Genomic DNA, 18,313 nt, shown 5'->3' on the forward strand with positions numbered 1-18,313 from the left:
AATTTAAATAAATAATGACGGACAATTTTAACACCAAGCAAAATAGCCTCCACACATGGACAGCAGCAAATGAAAACTGAAATTAAAAGCCACAGTCCTTTTACTGTGGCTGACTTTGCACCACACTTGGAGTGACAGCCGACGTTATAACTCAGCTAATTCTTAACAGCTTACCCCAAAATAAATTCCATATATATATATATATATATATATATATATATATATATATAAAATCAAAAGGCATTTTACTGCTGTATTTATGATATAAACTACTGTTCAAGATCATAACTTCATTACTTGCAATCGAAGTACACACACACACCAAAAAAAAAAAAAAAGAAAAGAAAGGAACCCCCTCCCCCTACCACCACTACTGTATAACCCTGTGGTCTAGTGGTGCAGTTAGGGTAGGAACAATGCCTCAGTCACACCAGCCATTTTGAGAGCACAGCTAGAATGGGCAAGAGTACCAGTAGTACTGTCCGATTCAGCTAAAAAAAAATGTTCAATTCGGTATGATTATTTAAAAAAAAAAAAAAAAAAAAAAATTGGTTTTTCGATTCAATTAGATTTGATTTAACTAGATAATAGTGAGGCCCACATGCAAATATAATATAACACAAAGGGTGGAAAAAAAAAAAAAAACAGGCAGCAGCAATTGAACAAAGGCAAACTTTAATGTGGGCAAGCCAGTGGCGTAGCTAGGTGGGGCCACGGGGGCCTGGGCTCCTGGTTTTGCTGACGGGGGTCCCCAACCCCTGCCAGCCGAAGCCTTCTTCAGCCCCGGTCTCCGGGGCGCTGCATTCCCTGCCCTGTGCTCTTTCTCCTGACTTCCTGCACGTTCCTTTAAGTGTGTGCACTTAAAGGAGTGTGCATAGGAGGTCAGGAGGAAGAAAGAGCAGGGCAGCGAACATGGTGGCGCTGGAGACCGGCGCTGAAGAAGGCTTTGGCTGACAGGGGTTAGGGACCCAATCCAGCAAAGGTATTTGCTGCTGTGGGGTGCAGCAGGGGAGACGAGGAAGCGGAGCAGCAGACTAAAATGTGCCCCCCCCCCCCCAACCTCAGGATCTGGCCCCCTCCCACCGTGCGGTCTGGCTACACCCTTGGAGCAAGCCATGCCGTGTTACATCATGTGAAAAGTGAAGTTTGGTCAGGTCCTACATCTTCCAGTTTTTATTAAGAAAAATCATTTTGTCCACTTTGGCTGGCTTCAGACACCTGCGTCTTGAAGCTATAATTTGTCCAGCAGCAGAAAAAATTCTTTCTAAGGGTACAGAGGTGGCTGGCGTACACAAATTTCTGTGCAAGCCAGTTCAACAGTGGCAGATAATATTGTAAAAGCAGTTAGTTTAGAAGGGTTTAATAAAAATTTGGATAATTTCCTTAAAGAAAAGCCCATAAGCCATTATAAAGCTGGACTTGGGAAAATCCGCTATTTTTTCTAGGATAAGCAGCATACCAACTATTTTACTCTTTTGGTATATGGGCAGGTACATGTAACATGGATTGGCCACTGTTAGAAACAGGATGCTGGCTTGATGGGCCTTTGGTCTGTCCCAGCATGGCAATGCTTATGTTCTTATGACGTGTCCATAGGCACATGCAACATATGTGGCTCACTCTCTGAAGGGCTGGATGGATCCTATGTTGTAAGAAATGATTCAGCTACTGTTTTACAGACCCTTGAATCTGAATACTCATCCTGAGGATAGTCATATGTCACTACAGAATTGGGGGATACGTTCAGTACAATCTTAAACTAGTAACACAAATCCTACACAAGTTAATGTTCCAGTCAAATGAGTGAGCTACCCCTCTTCCTCCCAGCGCCCCTACCTTACCCTTTATAATGAGCTGAGCTGAGGTGGCAGCCGAGACTGGGGTGTCCCATTTCTGCAGACCAACACACCGACTCACTTCCTATACGGTGCCACAAATTGAGAATGGGAAGAGGCAGGGATTGAGAATGTCACCACAGCAACCATGACCGCCAAGGAAGTTTAATCAACGAGGTATCCTTGTTTAATAAGACCTCCTTGACAGCAGCAGAGACTTCCTGGGGCATGGGTTAGACGTGGCTAGTGATTGGTTGCTGAATGCTCTCTTCGGATTGGTGCATACCACTGAGTGGATGATGGGCGGGCTTGGGCTGGCTTTATTTTACTATTCAAATAATCCAAGAAGCACTGGTAAAATGGGATTTTTCAGGCTGGTCTTTGCTTTACCAACAGCGGGTGAGAGGGAGGGAGGTGGGGCAATCCTGAATCAGGAGTCCCGATTTTTTTCAAAAACGAATCGATTCATCCAAAACGAACCTATGAATTGATTCGAATAATGAAGAGGACAGCACTAGAAACCAGGGATTGCTCCTGCCCCAACTACACCCATAGACCACCATGCAATATAATATAGGCCCAGGGAGCCTACAGGTTTGGGGGTGGGCGGGGGAAGAGACACTCAGAGGGTGGTCTGGGAGGAGAGGAGGGACACAAATGAGACAACATAAAATTTTTGACTTCCACCAAAACACATGGTTAATTTTCAGCAAAAACCAAAACATGGCTGAAAATTAAAGAGCTAACCCTTCAGCCAAAACTGAAACTGGGCAGAAAACGATTTGGGGCTGGTTTTGGCACTGTAACCAAATCCAAAGTTAAGTCAGTCTCTAGTATTAATGTGTTTGAAGATGCTCCTCTTTATGAAGCTGTAAACCGTTCCATGTACTTTCAAAGGGATTGTCAAAGCTGAACACTAGGATACAATTTAATCATTAGTCTTAAATGACAGTGGCCAACCCAGTTCCCAGGGAACTTGAATGCATGCATTCAAGTCTATTCCATGCATACTTTCAGGCTATCCATGGTAAATTCAAGGAATAGATTGAAAACCACTACATTATATAATTACCTCAGCAGAACATGAGGAGGAGCAGCCCAATGGTTAGAGGTTGGGGAACTGGATTCAATTCTCAACTGCAGCTCCTTGTTACGCTAGCAAGTCAGTTAACCTTCCTTTGCTCTGGGCACAAAAGTTAGTACCTACAATATTTAAAATGCTTTGGTTGTACCACAGAGAGGTGGTATATCAAATGCATTACCCTTACATTTCCTTGTCACAACCCTTTTTATTTTATTTTTGTTACATTTGTACAACGCGCTTTCCCACTCATGGCAGGCTCAATGTGGCTTACATGGGGCAATGGAGGGTTAAGTGACTTGCCCAGAGTCACAAGGAGCTGCCTGTGCCTGAAGTGGGAATCAAACTCAGTTCCTCAGGACCAAAGTCCACCACCCTAACCACTAGGCCAATCCTCTACTTCAGGTGCCTGTAACCTCTTCCCACTCCCCAGATGGAACTGCCAAAAAGCACACCTGCAAGTCATCATTTGTCACTCAAAAAACACAGAACCAGTCTCAGAGAACAGACCTGGGGAGCCAAGCGAGCCTAACTATTCAAACTGTATTATTAGCCAATGAAGCATTCACCTCCCAGTAGGATACAAATCCATATTTTCAAACAGTTCCTAGAATAAATTCTTGGCTACACGGCAGCAACCAGACCCTTGTGCTAATAGCCCAACAGACTGTGCTTAAGTACCTTAACTCACAGGCTACTGCAGCATCAGTGGTGAATAAAAAACTATTAAACAGAAAAGTTACTTACTGCATAAATTCCACCATCATGGGCTTTAGTTCCTCCAAGAGCACAAATCTTTTCACCAGTCTTCCCATCATACAGGAAAATCTTAAAAGATAAACACAAATGTTGACAAGTCACCACATATATGACAAGAGGTACAAGAGTATCCATATTACCAAGTTGTTATGGAGAAACCCAAACTGGAGCACAGTTCTTCAGTGTTAAATGACTGTTTCAGTAACAAACAGGGGTTCAATCAGCTGTAAGGAGACATTAGGTCTTACCTGATAATTTTCTTTCCATTAGTGCTTCTCACTACTCCAGAACCTGTGGGATAGTTGTCTCCATCAACCAGCAAGTGGATAAAGAACTGAGAAGAGACATCCCTTGGCATCCAGTCTAGCGCCTCAATTTTTACATACACAAGCAGTAAGGAGAAACTAAGAATAAACACAACCTTAAACAACTCGCTAACAACACTAACCAGACGAGCAAACACGTGTGGTCCTTTCATCTCTAGACAACTTGTGGAGGACAAGAGGTATGCAGGAAGCACCATGCAAGGAGATACTTATTTGACCCATTACTCTGAACTGACTAAACCTCTCAGAAACCTCGAGCAGGCCTCTGGAATAGTAGAAAGACCAACGGAAAGAAAATTATTAGGTAAGACCTAATTTTTCCTTCCATTACATAGCTTCCTACTATTCCAGAACTTGTGGGATATTCAAAAGAGTGGGTGGGATCTTGGCACCACCACTGCCCTGAGGGATGAAGCCCCAAAACTGGCTTCAGAGTGCACTGCAACGTCCACCCTGTAGTGCTCGATAAATGTATGCAGCAGTCACCATGGCACCATCTTGCAAATATCTGCTGGAGACAGTAATGTAGTCTCCGTCCAGGATGTGTCTACACCTCATAGAATGAGCCCACAAGATGTGATAGTCTCCTTCAACCATGTCTAGCAATTGTGAGTTTTGAAGCCATGAGGCCAAGCTTGTTTACCAAAAAGCACAAAGTCTGATTTGCGAAACTCATTCGTGATTTCTAGATATATTATGAGGACTCTATAAACATTGAGAAGCTTCAAGGAAGAATACTGAAGCTCTTTGTCCTCTCAGTGAAAGGACGGAAGCTCCACAGATAGGTCGAGATAAAATGCTGATACCACTTTTGGAAGAAAGAAGGAACCATGCGCAGGGAAGCTCTGAAACCCTACATGCCAACACAAGAGGCACAAAACACACTGCCATTAGCATAAGATCATTCAAGGAGGCCTTCAGGAGTGGATCATAAGGAGGCTTCTGAAGAGCCCGCAGGACTAAATTAAGGTTCCACGACAGTGTACGAAACAGAGGCAGCAAGCGGCCTGCTCCCCGCAAGAATCAAACAACATTCAGGTGAGCTGCAAGAGATTTCTTCTGTAGACTGCCTCTAAAACAGGCCAAAGCCACAACCTGAACTTTTAGAGACCACCACCAATCCGTTCTGAAGGCCTGCGTGGAGAAATGCTAGGATGTGTGCAATCTGAACATAAATTACGCTTAAAACATCATCCATAGAATGCCCTCCACACCCTCACATACACCAGGGATTTAGAGAGTTTCCAAGCCTGAAGCAAGGTAGCAATGACAATCAGAATAACCTTCTTGACTCAACTGAACCCTTTTAATTGACAAGAAATTCTCCCACTTGAACTGAGGCTATGACTGCTCTTAAAAAGTGTTTCCATGCAAAAGTAGGGCACTCGGAGGCAATGACTTAGACCTTTGAGATCTAAGACTGGACAAAATGTGCCTTCCTTCTTCAGGACAATGAAGATGAGCATCTGCCTTGTCCCTGTTTAGCCTGGGGAACTAACAATGGTCCACAACACCAGCAAGGAATCTATGATGGCCTGAACCTAGACTGCCTTGGTTCCCTTTTGAGAAGGAGACTGCAAGAAGAGGAGTGACCAGGCAGAAGAATTCAACTTGTAAACTTCTGCAAGAACATCCAGAACCCACTGATCTGATGTGATTTTGGCCCACTCCTCCCATGATTCCTGAAGATATGCTCCCACTGGAGGAAGAGAAGAGTGGACCAGCCTCATAACATTGTGAAGCTCTGGAGGCATCGGACACTCTGACTGAGGATTTCCTATCTGCATGGCATGTATGAAAGTGGGACTTCAGACCATATTGTTGATGGCCAGGCCAGTACCGTCTACTGTCTTGAAATCAAGATCGAGAGCCCCCAGAAGACAGAGGAGCAGAGGCCATTGGCTTATCCTCTGGCAAAACTACTGTGGCTTAGTTTCCCCCAAAGTTACATTCTCCAAATAGCCACTTGTCCCGAAAGGTTAGTTTAACTAGACGTGACTGACACTAGATCCTCTGCCTAATGCCTCAACTAGAATTGTCCAGCCTTCAATGTAAAAAATTTTTTTGTTACATTTGTACCCCGCGCTTTCCCACTCATGGCAGGCTCAATGCGGCTTACATGGGGCAATGGAGGGTTAACTGACTTGCCCAGAGTCACAAGGAGCTGCCTGTGCCTGAAGTGGGAATTGAACTCAGTTTCTCAGTTCCCCAGGACCAAAGTCCACCACCTTAACCACTAGGCCACTCCAACACCAGCAATTTTGTAATACAATAGGGGGAACATATGTATGTCTGACCTCAGCAGTGAGTCTTTTCACACTGGGATACAGCCCAGTGATTCACCGATACTGTCATAAGTTGGCATATAAAGTTTCTAAATGACCTAATACGATTTACTCCAAATTTTGTATTTAAATTTTATAATTAGAATAAAGCTACTTAGCTTATATCACCAAGCACCTGTTACCAACATGGCCCATGTTTTGAGAAACCTGTGTTAGGGTATTGGTCCTAGAAAAAAACATTATTATTACCTTAAACTTTAATCCTAAACAATTATCAAATATCCCCACTCAGAGCTTTAATCATATCAATGACCACCAATTCACTTTTATTGTTAAATATAAAGAACAGCATTGGATTTATTTATTAAACGCTAAATATGCTGGTGGACTAAACTTAGAAGTGGATTAGTGGTTGTTGACATAATTAAAAATGTGATTGGTCTTAAGTGATGTCATTATGTATGACATGTTCTTATTTAAATTCAGCATTTAGCCTTCGGGTGACATTTTGAAAAGGTTCAATAGGAGTAAAGCTTAGGCTTAGCGAGGTAAGATATTTTAAGTGGGGATATTGTTTAGGAATAAAGTTTTGTAAGTTAACTGATATTGTTTTTTTCTAGGACCAATACCCTAACACAAGTCTCTTTAAACACAGGCCATGTTGGTAACAAGTCCTTGGCGATATAAGATAAGTAGCTTTTATTCTAATTTAAAAAATTAAAGACTTGTTAGATTGGCGTAACTTGTATTACGTTGGAATATAAAAAGTTTCTAAATGACCTATGACTATATCAGTGAATTGCTGGGCTGTCCCTCAGTGTGAAAAGTCACTGCTGAGGTCAGACATACATATGTTCTGCCTTTTGCATTACAAAATAGCTGGTGTTGGGTTTATATTGAAGACTGTGTCATTGCCCCCACCTATTAAGGCTGAGACTTTGCAACCAGAGTTGCCGACATGCCGTGACTGCCAAAAGACATACTGTGGGCCATAACGTCATAAAATAGTATCCTCCAACTAGATCAACCCCACCTTCCAGCTGGTCGTTATGGCACTTGTCTTGTAGACTACTAATGTCACTTCAGGCATGGTCTTGTCCTAAAGGTGATGCACACTGTCGCTTGAAGACCCAACCAGGCCACTTTAAAGGCTTGTTTCAGCGATCTTTCTAGCATCCTATCCTGTAGGTCTTCTAAGGCAAGGCAGTTTTCTTAGCCACCACTATAACAAGGGAGTCCACCCTAGGAACCTACAATTTTATCTTCTCCTCCAGAGCCCACTCTCAGGCACATATCCAGTGAGACCCATTCAAGCGGTTCAGAGTCAAACTTTAGTTAGAATTACCACTGCCAGCTGCTCCCCCCAAGCTCACAGTCTCCACAAGTCTCACCCCAGATGAGAAAGATCAGAAATGATATTCTGTCCCACGCTCTCCAGTAAACCTTAAAAAAAAAAAAAAAAGGTTGTTGTGTTGGAAAAGGAGAGCTCCACAGGAAACAGGAGAAGTGAAGGGAAGGAAGTAGTAAATTTATGGTGCATCACAGATAGGGATCTGAAGATCTCCAGATATGACTCTGCAGAATCAAGACACCTACAAAGCTCAACTGGGGAACAGTTGACCAACTGGATCAGGAGCAAATCACTCAGAACCAGAGGCTGAAAAGTGTGTCCATGCAACTGCTGGAGATAGAAAATAAGCTGGACTGGATGCCAAGAGATAGCTTAGTTTTGAGCTCTCTATCTCCACATGCTGGTTGATGGAATAGTGGGAAGTTATGTAGTGGAATATACATTCCTATTTATAGATAATGGATAAAATGGAGGAGAAAGAATTCCAGAAAATTCCCATGAGCCACACATATCTCCTTCTGCCAGTATATTTTTTAAAAAAAAGTGTTTAATTACCTGGCCATCTGCACTAGCTGAAGCAATCCTGTTGCCATCAGGTGAGAACCTCACACAGTTGACGAATCTGGAGTGATCCTACAAAAGAGGGCAATTAACTTGGATTAAATTTCATACATTAAAAAAAAAATCCCAAGTCTCCTAAAACCCAGTAGTGGGCTCCCCACAACACAGCCCTATCTTACAAATTAAATAACTAGACACACACACACATTTGTATGTCCAGATTAACAAATGCAGAAAGCCTGCTACCAAAACACAAATGCTTTAATCAATCTACAGTAATACACTGAGGGGGCAGATAATCAGAGGTAAATGCGGGTACTAGAGGCCATTAGCGCCCACATTTACCTGCACTTTATGATCAGCCGCCCGGAGCACTGGAACAAATGAGAGTGCAGCAGATCAACGCAAGTAGCATGCTAATCTGTGCTAATGTACACTTGTGCGCTCTTTTGTTCCTGTACCCTCATGATTAAAAAGTAGAGAGCGCTGAACAATGGGGCGCTGAATGGTACTCTGCCGCTCAAAACCCTATGCCAGATTGGCGATGGCATTAGGACAGGAGGAAAAGCCGGCCAACAGATGGGTGCAGCTCTCTGCTCCGGGCTGTCAACCGGTTGGAGGTCTGATAGAACAAGCTCAAATTCTCTCATCTTTAGGATACCCAGTTCATAAACAAGAAGTTAATAAGTTAGCGATCTTTGCTAATTTTTTAATCAGGGTCGCTTTGGGTCTGTGAAGGAGTGGGTGGTACAAGGCAGGTTTCCTCAAGGACACTCCCTTACTGAGGCTGAAACTGCAGGGGATAGCTTAGTTAGCCTGTATGGGAAGGGCTAAAGCAGAGAGAAGGCACAGAAAAGAGAGGCTTCAAGAAAAGGAACAGTCTTAACTATTAAAAAAAAAAAAACAAAAAAAAAAAAACACAAGCTCCTTTCCAAATTACAAACGTAAAGATCAGCAAATTATGCAACCAAGTACAGAACCTACCTAAGGGAAAACAAACTAAATCGGTTACTAGGGATTATGAAAGGCAGTAAATAGCCTGAAATGTTAAACAGACTGATTTAAACAAGATTCTCTGCTGCACTGGGAAACAACGTAAAGTTAGTCTACAAGAAGCGAATTCAAACTTCCTAAGGCCAAAAATCAACCTAACAGATATATTTTGAATAAGATGTAATTTTCTTAGCAACTTGGCTGATAAGCCCAGATAAAGAACATTGCAGTAATTCCAGTAATTTGGAAACCATCATCTGAACCAATAAGGCATAAGCAGATTGGTCAAAATATGATCTTATTAATAATTGCCTCAGGATAGCCACAATGAATCATGGTAGAGGCCAAACGAAACCAGCGAACATACAGACTAGTACTTTACCTACAATATTCTACCTATTTGCTGGCATGTTTTTCTTACGTATAAGCCCATCAAGTCTGATTTTGTGTTTATATTCTTCTGTGGGTCTCGTTTACATTGCTTGTTTTTCACAATGCTATTTCTCTGCAACTATAAAAGCACTATTCATCCTTTAGTTGTACAAGCATGTTTTATGTGAAAACATTACGTTTCATTTCAAGGGCATTCTACAGTAACTTAGGTGCTACCTTCACTCAAGGTTTTTTTTTTTTTTTTTTTTAAATCAATCATAAGTCAGCAGCATTCCTTATACTGATCGAAATGGGTAGCTCTATATTGTTGTTGTCTTACTATTCTTTTTTTTTTTCAGCATTCCATTTTTACTTTTATTTACACTTTTGTTTTCAGTCCACTACCATCTTACTGCAACCAGAGAAACACAATTTATCCTTAAGGAAAGAATGTCTTTGGGTGGACAAAAAATGATTTTTAAAGGTAATTCAATATCGCACTGGTGCTTCCTTTACTCAAGCAAGGTTGTTTCTTGCCATAAAGTCAGCGGTATCACAACATTCTTTTTGAAGGTCAATTTCATTTATCTTATCTATTTTTTTCAGTCCTTCATTTAATCCTGCACGTTAAACTCAATCTTTTTTAGTTTTTCAAGTGTAATAAGTATTCATCTTTATGTTCAGCACAGATTCTTTTAACGTACTAGTGTTTTTCCGTGTGTTTGGAAGCCATAGACACCTACGCAACTCTGAATAAACCCTCTACATAGTGTGATTTAAGCCTGCCCTTGCCGCTCTAGTACAAAACACATCATTATAGAAGTAGAAGCACAAGTCTCATCATCCTTTTTGGATTGTGGAAAGTCACTTTGCTGACATCAGCAACATCTCTAAAGGAATAGAGAAAGCAGCAGAGACTATGGTCAGAACAGAACAGCACATTCTCTGCATTAATTCCCCAAACCTGTCCTGTCAGTGCCTAAGCCAAATCATTCCACAGGCACTGACAAGAAAGTTGACATTTTGTGCTGAACATAAGAATAGCCATACTGGGTCAGACCATGCTCCATCTAGCCCAGTATTCTGCTTTCAACAGTGGCCAGTTCAGGTCACAAGTTTCTGACAATCCCAAATAGTTGTACGATTCATGCTACTGATCTCAGGGAGAAGCAGTAGCTTTCCCTATATCTATCTTAATAGCAGACTATGGACTTTTCCTCCTTGTCCAAACCTTTTAAAACCCAGATATACTGCTGATATCACTTCCTCTGGCAATGAGTTCCAGAGCTTAACTATTCATCGAGTGAAAAAATATTTTTTCATGTTCATTTTTAACGTTAACTAAGTAGTATCCTCTAGTCTTTGCACTTTCTGAAAGAGTAATAAAAGATTTACATTTACCCATTCAATCCCACTCAGTATTTTGTAGACTTCTGTCATATCCCCCCTCAGCCATCTCTTTTCCAAGCTGAATAACTTCTTAAGCCTTTCCTCATATGAGAGGAGTTCCATCCCCTTAATCATTTTGGTTGCCCTTCTTTGAACCTTTTCTAATTCTGCTATATCCGATGCACCAGAAGAGACACCTGAGCATTATTATTATTATTATTAATTACATTTGTACCCCGCGCTTTCCCACACATAGCAGGTTCAATGCTCTCCCTCATCCAGACTGGCTCTAGGCTCTGTCCCTCCAATGCACCAATGATGCGTCTGGATTTGAGTAATCTAGTACTGAGGTACACATCTTTCTTTCTTTGCTCTGCTCTTGATTTTACCTTTGCTGCTTACTGTGCTTTTGTTTATCTGTTGCAGACCCAAGCGTTGTTACTGTTCTCCCTCACCCAGATCAGGCTATGAACTGCAACACACTGGAAGTGACATTAGTAACCATTTGGGACTTAAGCAATCTAGTACTGTGACACAACGCTGCGGGTGCACAGAGCACTCCTTCATGCATGAATGAGTCCACAAATGATCGTATGGTTTTCTGCTGGTTAGTATCTGTTGTCTCTGACTTTCCTTTTTGATTCTGTCTACATGCTGTCAGCTGTGCATATCTCAGTTCATTGGGGTTGCTGTCATTTGTACAACCACCTACTCAAACCTGAGGTAAGACTGCTTCGTGCTCTGCTGCAGGAGTCCCAACCAGCAGTTAATACTGTTGTTCCCCTGGCTAGCATTAACATAGCTCTTCAATGCTAGGTCTATTAGGGGTAAGCATTTTTTTAATCCAAGATTTGATTAAACAACATTCAGTTAGTATACTCTGTCTTGTTCAAACATGGCTCCAGGATGGAGATCTTTCATACATTTCTACCTTTACTCAAATAGGCAGGACAGGAAGGGAGGGGTTGCTATAGCTATAATCTACTAGTCCTCTCTGGTCATTCAGCACACTTCATTGCCACTCACAGCACCTTTGGAACAACTTTCTTTTAGGATCATACTACCCCCCCCCCCCCCCAACAGACTTTCAACTTCTCTATCTTCCTCCTCCAGTGATGGGCTACTCCTATCAGCTCAGTCAGACTGTCAAATGCGATCAGGAGCTCATCCAGATGATTCTCCCCCTCCCCCACCAATCCAGATGCACTGTTTCAGCTTTTAAAGGAGATTGTATATGGACTTATTTTTCTTTTGAGTTCACATTGAAAATTGTGGTGACCTCCAATAAAGGCTGTTGCCGAAACTTGGCTGAGTAAGATCATCCTTCAATAAAAGCTGAAATGAACCCTTGGTTTTCTCTTCATTTCCTGGACCACCACCACTGGTTTTTTTTGGATGATCCACCATCAAAACATGGTTGATGTGTTTTCTACAGAAGACTAGCTAACCTACTGATGAGGGTTTTAAACTGGGATTAGAGGACGAACAACAAAAAAGTAAGAATATTCTCATAAATAAAACAATACCTGTACAGAAATGGAATATAGCAATATTTGGAAAGACATGTACATTAATGCCCACTGATAGGGAACAAGGTTCTGAATCTAATGGCTGTAATAAAGAAGTCAACTTGAATTCAGTCATGATCAAGGAGATGTGGCTCACAGATTTAGTTGCACTGGCTACATTCTCCCTTTCCCATCCTTCCTGAGTGAAAGAGCGGTGCTGTGTTACAAATAAAGTAAAGAGAAGGTATTGTGGGTTAATCTGGAAAAAGGGAAAAGAACAGCTACAGTGACGTGAAAATTGTTCCTCCCTCATTTCCCAATTATTGCATGTGTCGTACTGAATGGTTTCTGATCTCTAACAACATATAATACCATATTAGACAAGGTGAACATGAATAAACATATAAATGAAGTAATAACTGCCTCCTAAACCTGACTGGCTGTACCACATCTAGAAGCAATAATTGAAACCCCAAATTTCTTACAATTGATATCAGTCTTTCATGTTGCTGTTGAGGAAGTTAGCCCATTCTCCTTTGCAGAACTTCTTTACCTCAGACACATTCATAGGTTTTCTTGGATGAACTACTCATTTGAGGTTCTGCCACAGTATCTCTATTGGGTTCAAGAAAGGACTTGACTAGGCCAATCCCCCAAAAATTGTTTCTCCCCAGCCCTTTGGATCATTGTCTTGATGCATAACTCAGTTACACTTCATCTTACAGACAGATGAGCATACATTCCTCTGGTATAGTGCAGACTTCATGGGTTTCTTCAATGACAGCAAGTTTTCCAAGTCCTGAGACACAGCATCCCCACACCGTCACACTACTAACATCATTTTGACTGTTAATATGATGTTCTTACTATGGAATAGAGTATTTGATTTATGCCAGAGGGGGGAATACATCTAGGAGAAGCAGAAAAGCTGTTGGCAAAACTGAAAGGGGATATTACAAAGGGCAGTAAAACTTATTAGGACAATAATAAAAAGAAAAGGAAAATGGAAGGCACAGATTCTTAAAAGCAGTAAACGAAAAAAAGCAAGAAAAAAAACCCGTTAACTTTCATAAAACCAGAGATCACAGAAAGAGGAAGACACTTTTCCAGTTAGTCATCTAAGGGAAGCAAAAATGCAAATAGAAGAAAAAGTCAACACAGTAAAAAAAAAAAAAATGGGGAAGGAGCACTTTAGATATGTTTACCTTTGCACTTTCTATAAAAGCCTCATTGTCAGACTCAAGGGTGCAGGAGTATAATATGTATAAGCTAATGAGGAGGACTAAGGACTTGCTTAAATATATCTATCTATTCTTTGCTTACAGATGAACTGCTGGTTACAAAATGTTAGAAATAATGCAGATAGGAATGAAATGAGGTAGACAAAATGATTTTCAGGGAAAAAAAACCTGTTCATAAGTAGCTAGCTAAACAATGTAGACAGTGTGGGGACCACATGGATATATGAGGGTACTGAAGAACTTAGAAACGTTTTGTTAGCTCTGCTGACTCATTTTTTTTTTTTTAGCCATGAGTGATCCAAGAAGGCTGAAAGGGGAGATGTGGTCCCTCTCTACAAAACCAGCAGTAAGGAGGTTGAGAACTACAGGCCTGAAAACTGCAGCCATTAACTTAAAGGAAATACAGCTTAAAGGATGGTGCATTTTCTGGAATACAATGGCTTGAAGGAACCCAGCAACCAGTGACATACCAAGGGGGGGGGGGCGGTAGAGGCGGTCCACCCAAGGTGCACGCCGCTGGGGGGGGGGGGGGGGGGGTGCCGCACGTCTGTCGACTTCACTCGTTCCCTGCTTCCTCTACCCCGGAACGGGTTACTTCCTGTTCCGGGGCACAGGGAGCAGGGAACGAGTTAAGGCGACAGGTGCGCAGCCCCCCCCCCCCCAGCAGGTAAAGATGCACCTGGGGGGGGGGGGGGGGGGGGGTCGCGCGTCTGTCGGCAACGCTTGTTCCCTGCTCCCTCTGCCCCGGAACAGGAAGTAACCCATTCCGGGGCAGAGAGAGCAGGGAACGAGTGTTGCCGACAGACGCGCGGCACCCCTCCAGCTGGTAAAGATGCACCCCGGGGGGGGGGGGGGGGGTCCATCGTTTCACCGGGGGGGGGGGGGGGGTGTCACGCTGTACCCGGGATGGGGGGCACATCAGCGATCCGCCCCGGGTGTCAGCGACCCTAGGAACGCCACTGCCAGCAACATACATCTTTGTCATAGTAACATAGTAGATGACAGCAGAGAAAGACCTGTATGGTCCATCCAGTCTGCCCAACAAGATAAACTCATATGTGCTACTTTGGGCACAGACCGTAGAAGTCTGCCCAGCACTAGCCCCGCCTCCCCCCACCTTTTAGAATATGGCACTTAAAGGAGAGAGAAAGCACAGATGTGCTGTATTTAGATTTCAGCAAAGCATCTGACATGGTTCTACATAAGTGACAAGACTAAGGGCTCTTGGTATGGTCTCTGAAGTGACTGAGTAGGTAACAGTAGAGGTAAATAGCATTCATTCTGAAGAGAAAGGCAGATAAGACATAGCCTATCCAGTCTACCCATCTATAATATCTACCAATCTCTTATTCTCCCTTAAGAGATCCCTCTAGGCTTGTCTCATGTTCTCTTGAATTCAGTCTCCACCACCTCCACTGAGAGGCTGTTCCATGCATCCACAATCCTTTCTGTGAAGAAATGTCCTCAGATTATTCATCCTACAGTTCCTCATTCCAGAGCTCCCTCTCAACTAAAGAGGCCCACCTCCTATATATTTATGCAATGGAGGTATTTTAAGTCTTTAGCACAGTGGTTCTCAACCCAGTCCTCAGGACACATCCAGCCAATCAGTATCCTGAAAACCTGACAATAAATATCATGAAATAAATTTGCATGCACTTCCTCCACTGTATACAGATCTTATGCATATTCACTGTGGGTATCCTGGAAAGACTGGGTTGAGAACCCCTGCCTCTCTTCTACATACACATACTGAGATATTTAAGACCGCCCCCATATGCTTTCTTATGACAGAGACAACTGACCATTTTATTAGCTTCCCTCTGGACCTGATTCCATCCTGTGGGAAAATTAGGTTCTTACCATGATAATTTTCTTTCCTTTAGTCATAGCAGATGAAGCCATTACGTATGGGTTGTGTCCATCAACCAACAGGGGGAGATAGAGAGCACTCAACTTTTCACAGTGCCTCATGGCCAGCTAGCTCCACTGCCTCTTCAGTATTTGAAGCTTCCAAAGCAGTATGGCAAACCGCAATGGGAATAACATGAACTTTTCTCACAGCGAACGATGGCCCCTTAACAAGGGCATAAACTCAACAAAGGAGGGAATGAACTCATCCTCCTGGAGGGAATAAACTCGTCCTCCACTTTGTATAAACGGAGGGAATACTTGCATCCTCCTGGAGGGAATAAACTCATCCTCCCAAAACATGAACTGGATGAACTCATCCTCCTATAACTGTAACAAGAATCCTGAAGACTGCTTTCCGACTCCCCAAGGAAGGAATATAACTTCAGGAAACAAGAACAGCACCTAAAATCAGAATCACTGCAATACAGACAATCATATAGGGAGGGCTCATGGCTTCTTCTGCTATGACTAAAGGAAAGAAAATTATCATGGTAAGAACCTAATTTTCCCTTCCTTGTCATCAAGCAGATGAAGCCATTTCGTATGGGATGTTAACAAAGCAATCCCTAAATAGGGTGGGAACAAGCCACACCACGCGCTAGCACCTGTGCTCCAAAACGCGCATCCCTCCTGGCAGCCACATCCAGCCTGTAATGTCGGGCGAAAGAGAGCTTAGAAGCCCATGTTGCAGCACTGCAAATCTCATGAAGAGATAGTGCTCCAGTTTCCGCCCAGGAAGAGGAAATCGCTCTTGTGGAATATGCCTTAAAGGCTTCAGGCGGAGCCCGGCCAGACAGCAGATATGCTGAAAAGATAGCTTCTTTGGGCCAATGGGCAATAGTGGCTTTAGACGCTGAAGACCCTCCACGAGGACCTGCAAACAGCACAAAAAGATGATCAGAGGTCCTGAAAGAATTTGTAATTCGCAGATACTGCAACAGAGTCCTGCGCACAACCAAAAGGTGCAACTGCCCAAATGAATTTTGAAACTCCTCCTCAACAAAGGAGGGAAGAAAAACAGGCTGGTTTAGGTGAAACGCTGATACCACCTTAGGCATGAAGGAAGGCACGGTCCGAACCGTGACCCATGACTCTGAGAATTGCAGAAAAGGGTCTCTACAGGACAGCGCCTAGAGCTCTGACACCCGTCTTGCCGAGGTAATGGCCACTAAAAAGACGGCTTTCAGTGTCAAATCTTTCTCTGAAGCACGCCGAAGCGGTTCAAATGGAGCCCCCTGAAGGGCCTTCAATACTAACCCCAGGGTCCAAGCTGGACAAGGTGCCCACATGGGAGGACGGAGCCGAAGCACCCCTCTAAGAAACCGTGCCACATCTGGATGAGCAGCTAAGGACACGCCTTCAACCTTGCCATGCAGGGAGGCCATTGCTGCCACTTGCACCTGCAGGGAATTATAGGCCAAGCCTTTGTGTACACCATCCTGCAAAAAGTCCAGAATCGGCGAGACAGGAGCCCGCAACGGAGAAAGCGCTCTTGAAACACAAACTTCAAACTGGCGCCAAATCCTGGCATAAGCCACGGAAGTGGAGCACTTACGGGCCTGCAGGAGAGTAGAAATTACCTTTGAGTAGCCTTTATCTCTCAATTGCGCCCTCTCAATCGCCATGCCATAAGACCAAAGCGGCAGGCATCCTCCATGGCCACCGGGCCCTGTGACAACAGGTGCGGAACCAGAGGTAACGGAAAGGGAGCCTCCAACAGCATCTGTCGGAGGTCCGCATACCAAGGCCTTCTGGGCCAATCCGGGGCGATGAGCACCACTTTTCCTGGATGCAGCCGAATCCGCAGGAGCACTCGCCCTATCAAGGGCCACGGAAGGAAGACATACAGCAAGCCCAGGGGCCAGGGTTGAGCCAAGGCAACCAACCCGGCAGAGCGAGGATCCCTCCCGTCTGCTGAAGAAGCACGGGACTTTGGCATTGGAACTGGTCGCCATAAGATCCATCACTGGCTTGCCCCATTTGGCACATATCTGCAGGAATACATCATCTGCTAGTTCCCACTCCGCTGGATCGATCTGATGCCTGCTTAGATAGTCGGCTTGCACGTTGCTCCGACCTGCAATGTGAGCTGCTGACAGGGACAGAGATGCAGCTTGGCAAATTTGTTCGGCCTGCGCGGCTAGAGCTCTGCACTGAGTGCCGCCTTGTCAATTTATGTAGGCCACTGCTGTCGTGTTGTCCGACATCACTCGGACAGCCAATCCTTCCAGGGTCACTTGAAAGGCCAGAAGAGCCAGAAACACCGCTTTCAACTCCAGGCGGTTGATAGACCACTCCGACTCGTCAGACGTCCACAGACCCTGGGCATGCTTCCCCTGGCAATGTGCGCCCCAGCCCTTCAGGCTGGCATCTGTCACCACTAGGCACCAATCGGGGAGCGCCAGTGGCATTCCCGCCGCAACATGCTGTCCGAGAGCCACCACTCCATACTGAGGCGGGCCGCAGGGAGCCAAGAAAGTCTGCACTGATAATCCTGAGATACTGGAGACCATCATTGAAGTAGAGAATACTGTAGAGGTCTCAGGTGCGCTCTCGCCCATGGCACCACTTCCAAGGTGGCCGTCATCGATCCCAACAGCTGGACAATGTCCCAAGCTCGCGGGCGGGGCATCCTCAGGAGCAGACGGACCTGATTCTGAAGCTTGCACCGCCTTTGCTCGGGAAGAAACACATAGCC

The 18,313-nt window shown here is 44.0% G+C and overlaps 1 protein-coding gene across 1 annotated transcript in view; it reads right to left on the minus strand.

The window, feature by feature from the left end:
* WDR1 (WD repeat domain 1) overlaps window positions 1-18,313 on the minus strand; it is an 82,400-nt gene that overhangs the window by 33,680 nt on the left and 30,407 nt on the right. Inside the window, 2 exon segments of the mRNA XM_030191187.1 lie at window positions 3,664-3,744; window positions 8,193-8,270. Coding sequence (XP_030047047.1) covers window positions 3,664-3,744; window positions 8,193-8,270 — 159 coding nt within the window.

The sequence above is a fragment of the Microcaecilia unicolor genome, chromosome 2, assembly GCF_901765095.1.
Source record: "Microcaecilia unicolor chromosome 2, aMicUni1.1, whole genome shotgun sequence".
NCBI lineage: Eukaryota > Metazoa > Chordata > Amphibia > Gymnophiona > Siphonopidae > Microcaecilia > Microcaecilia unicolor.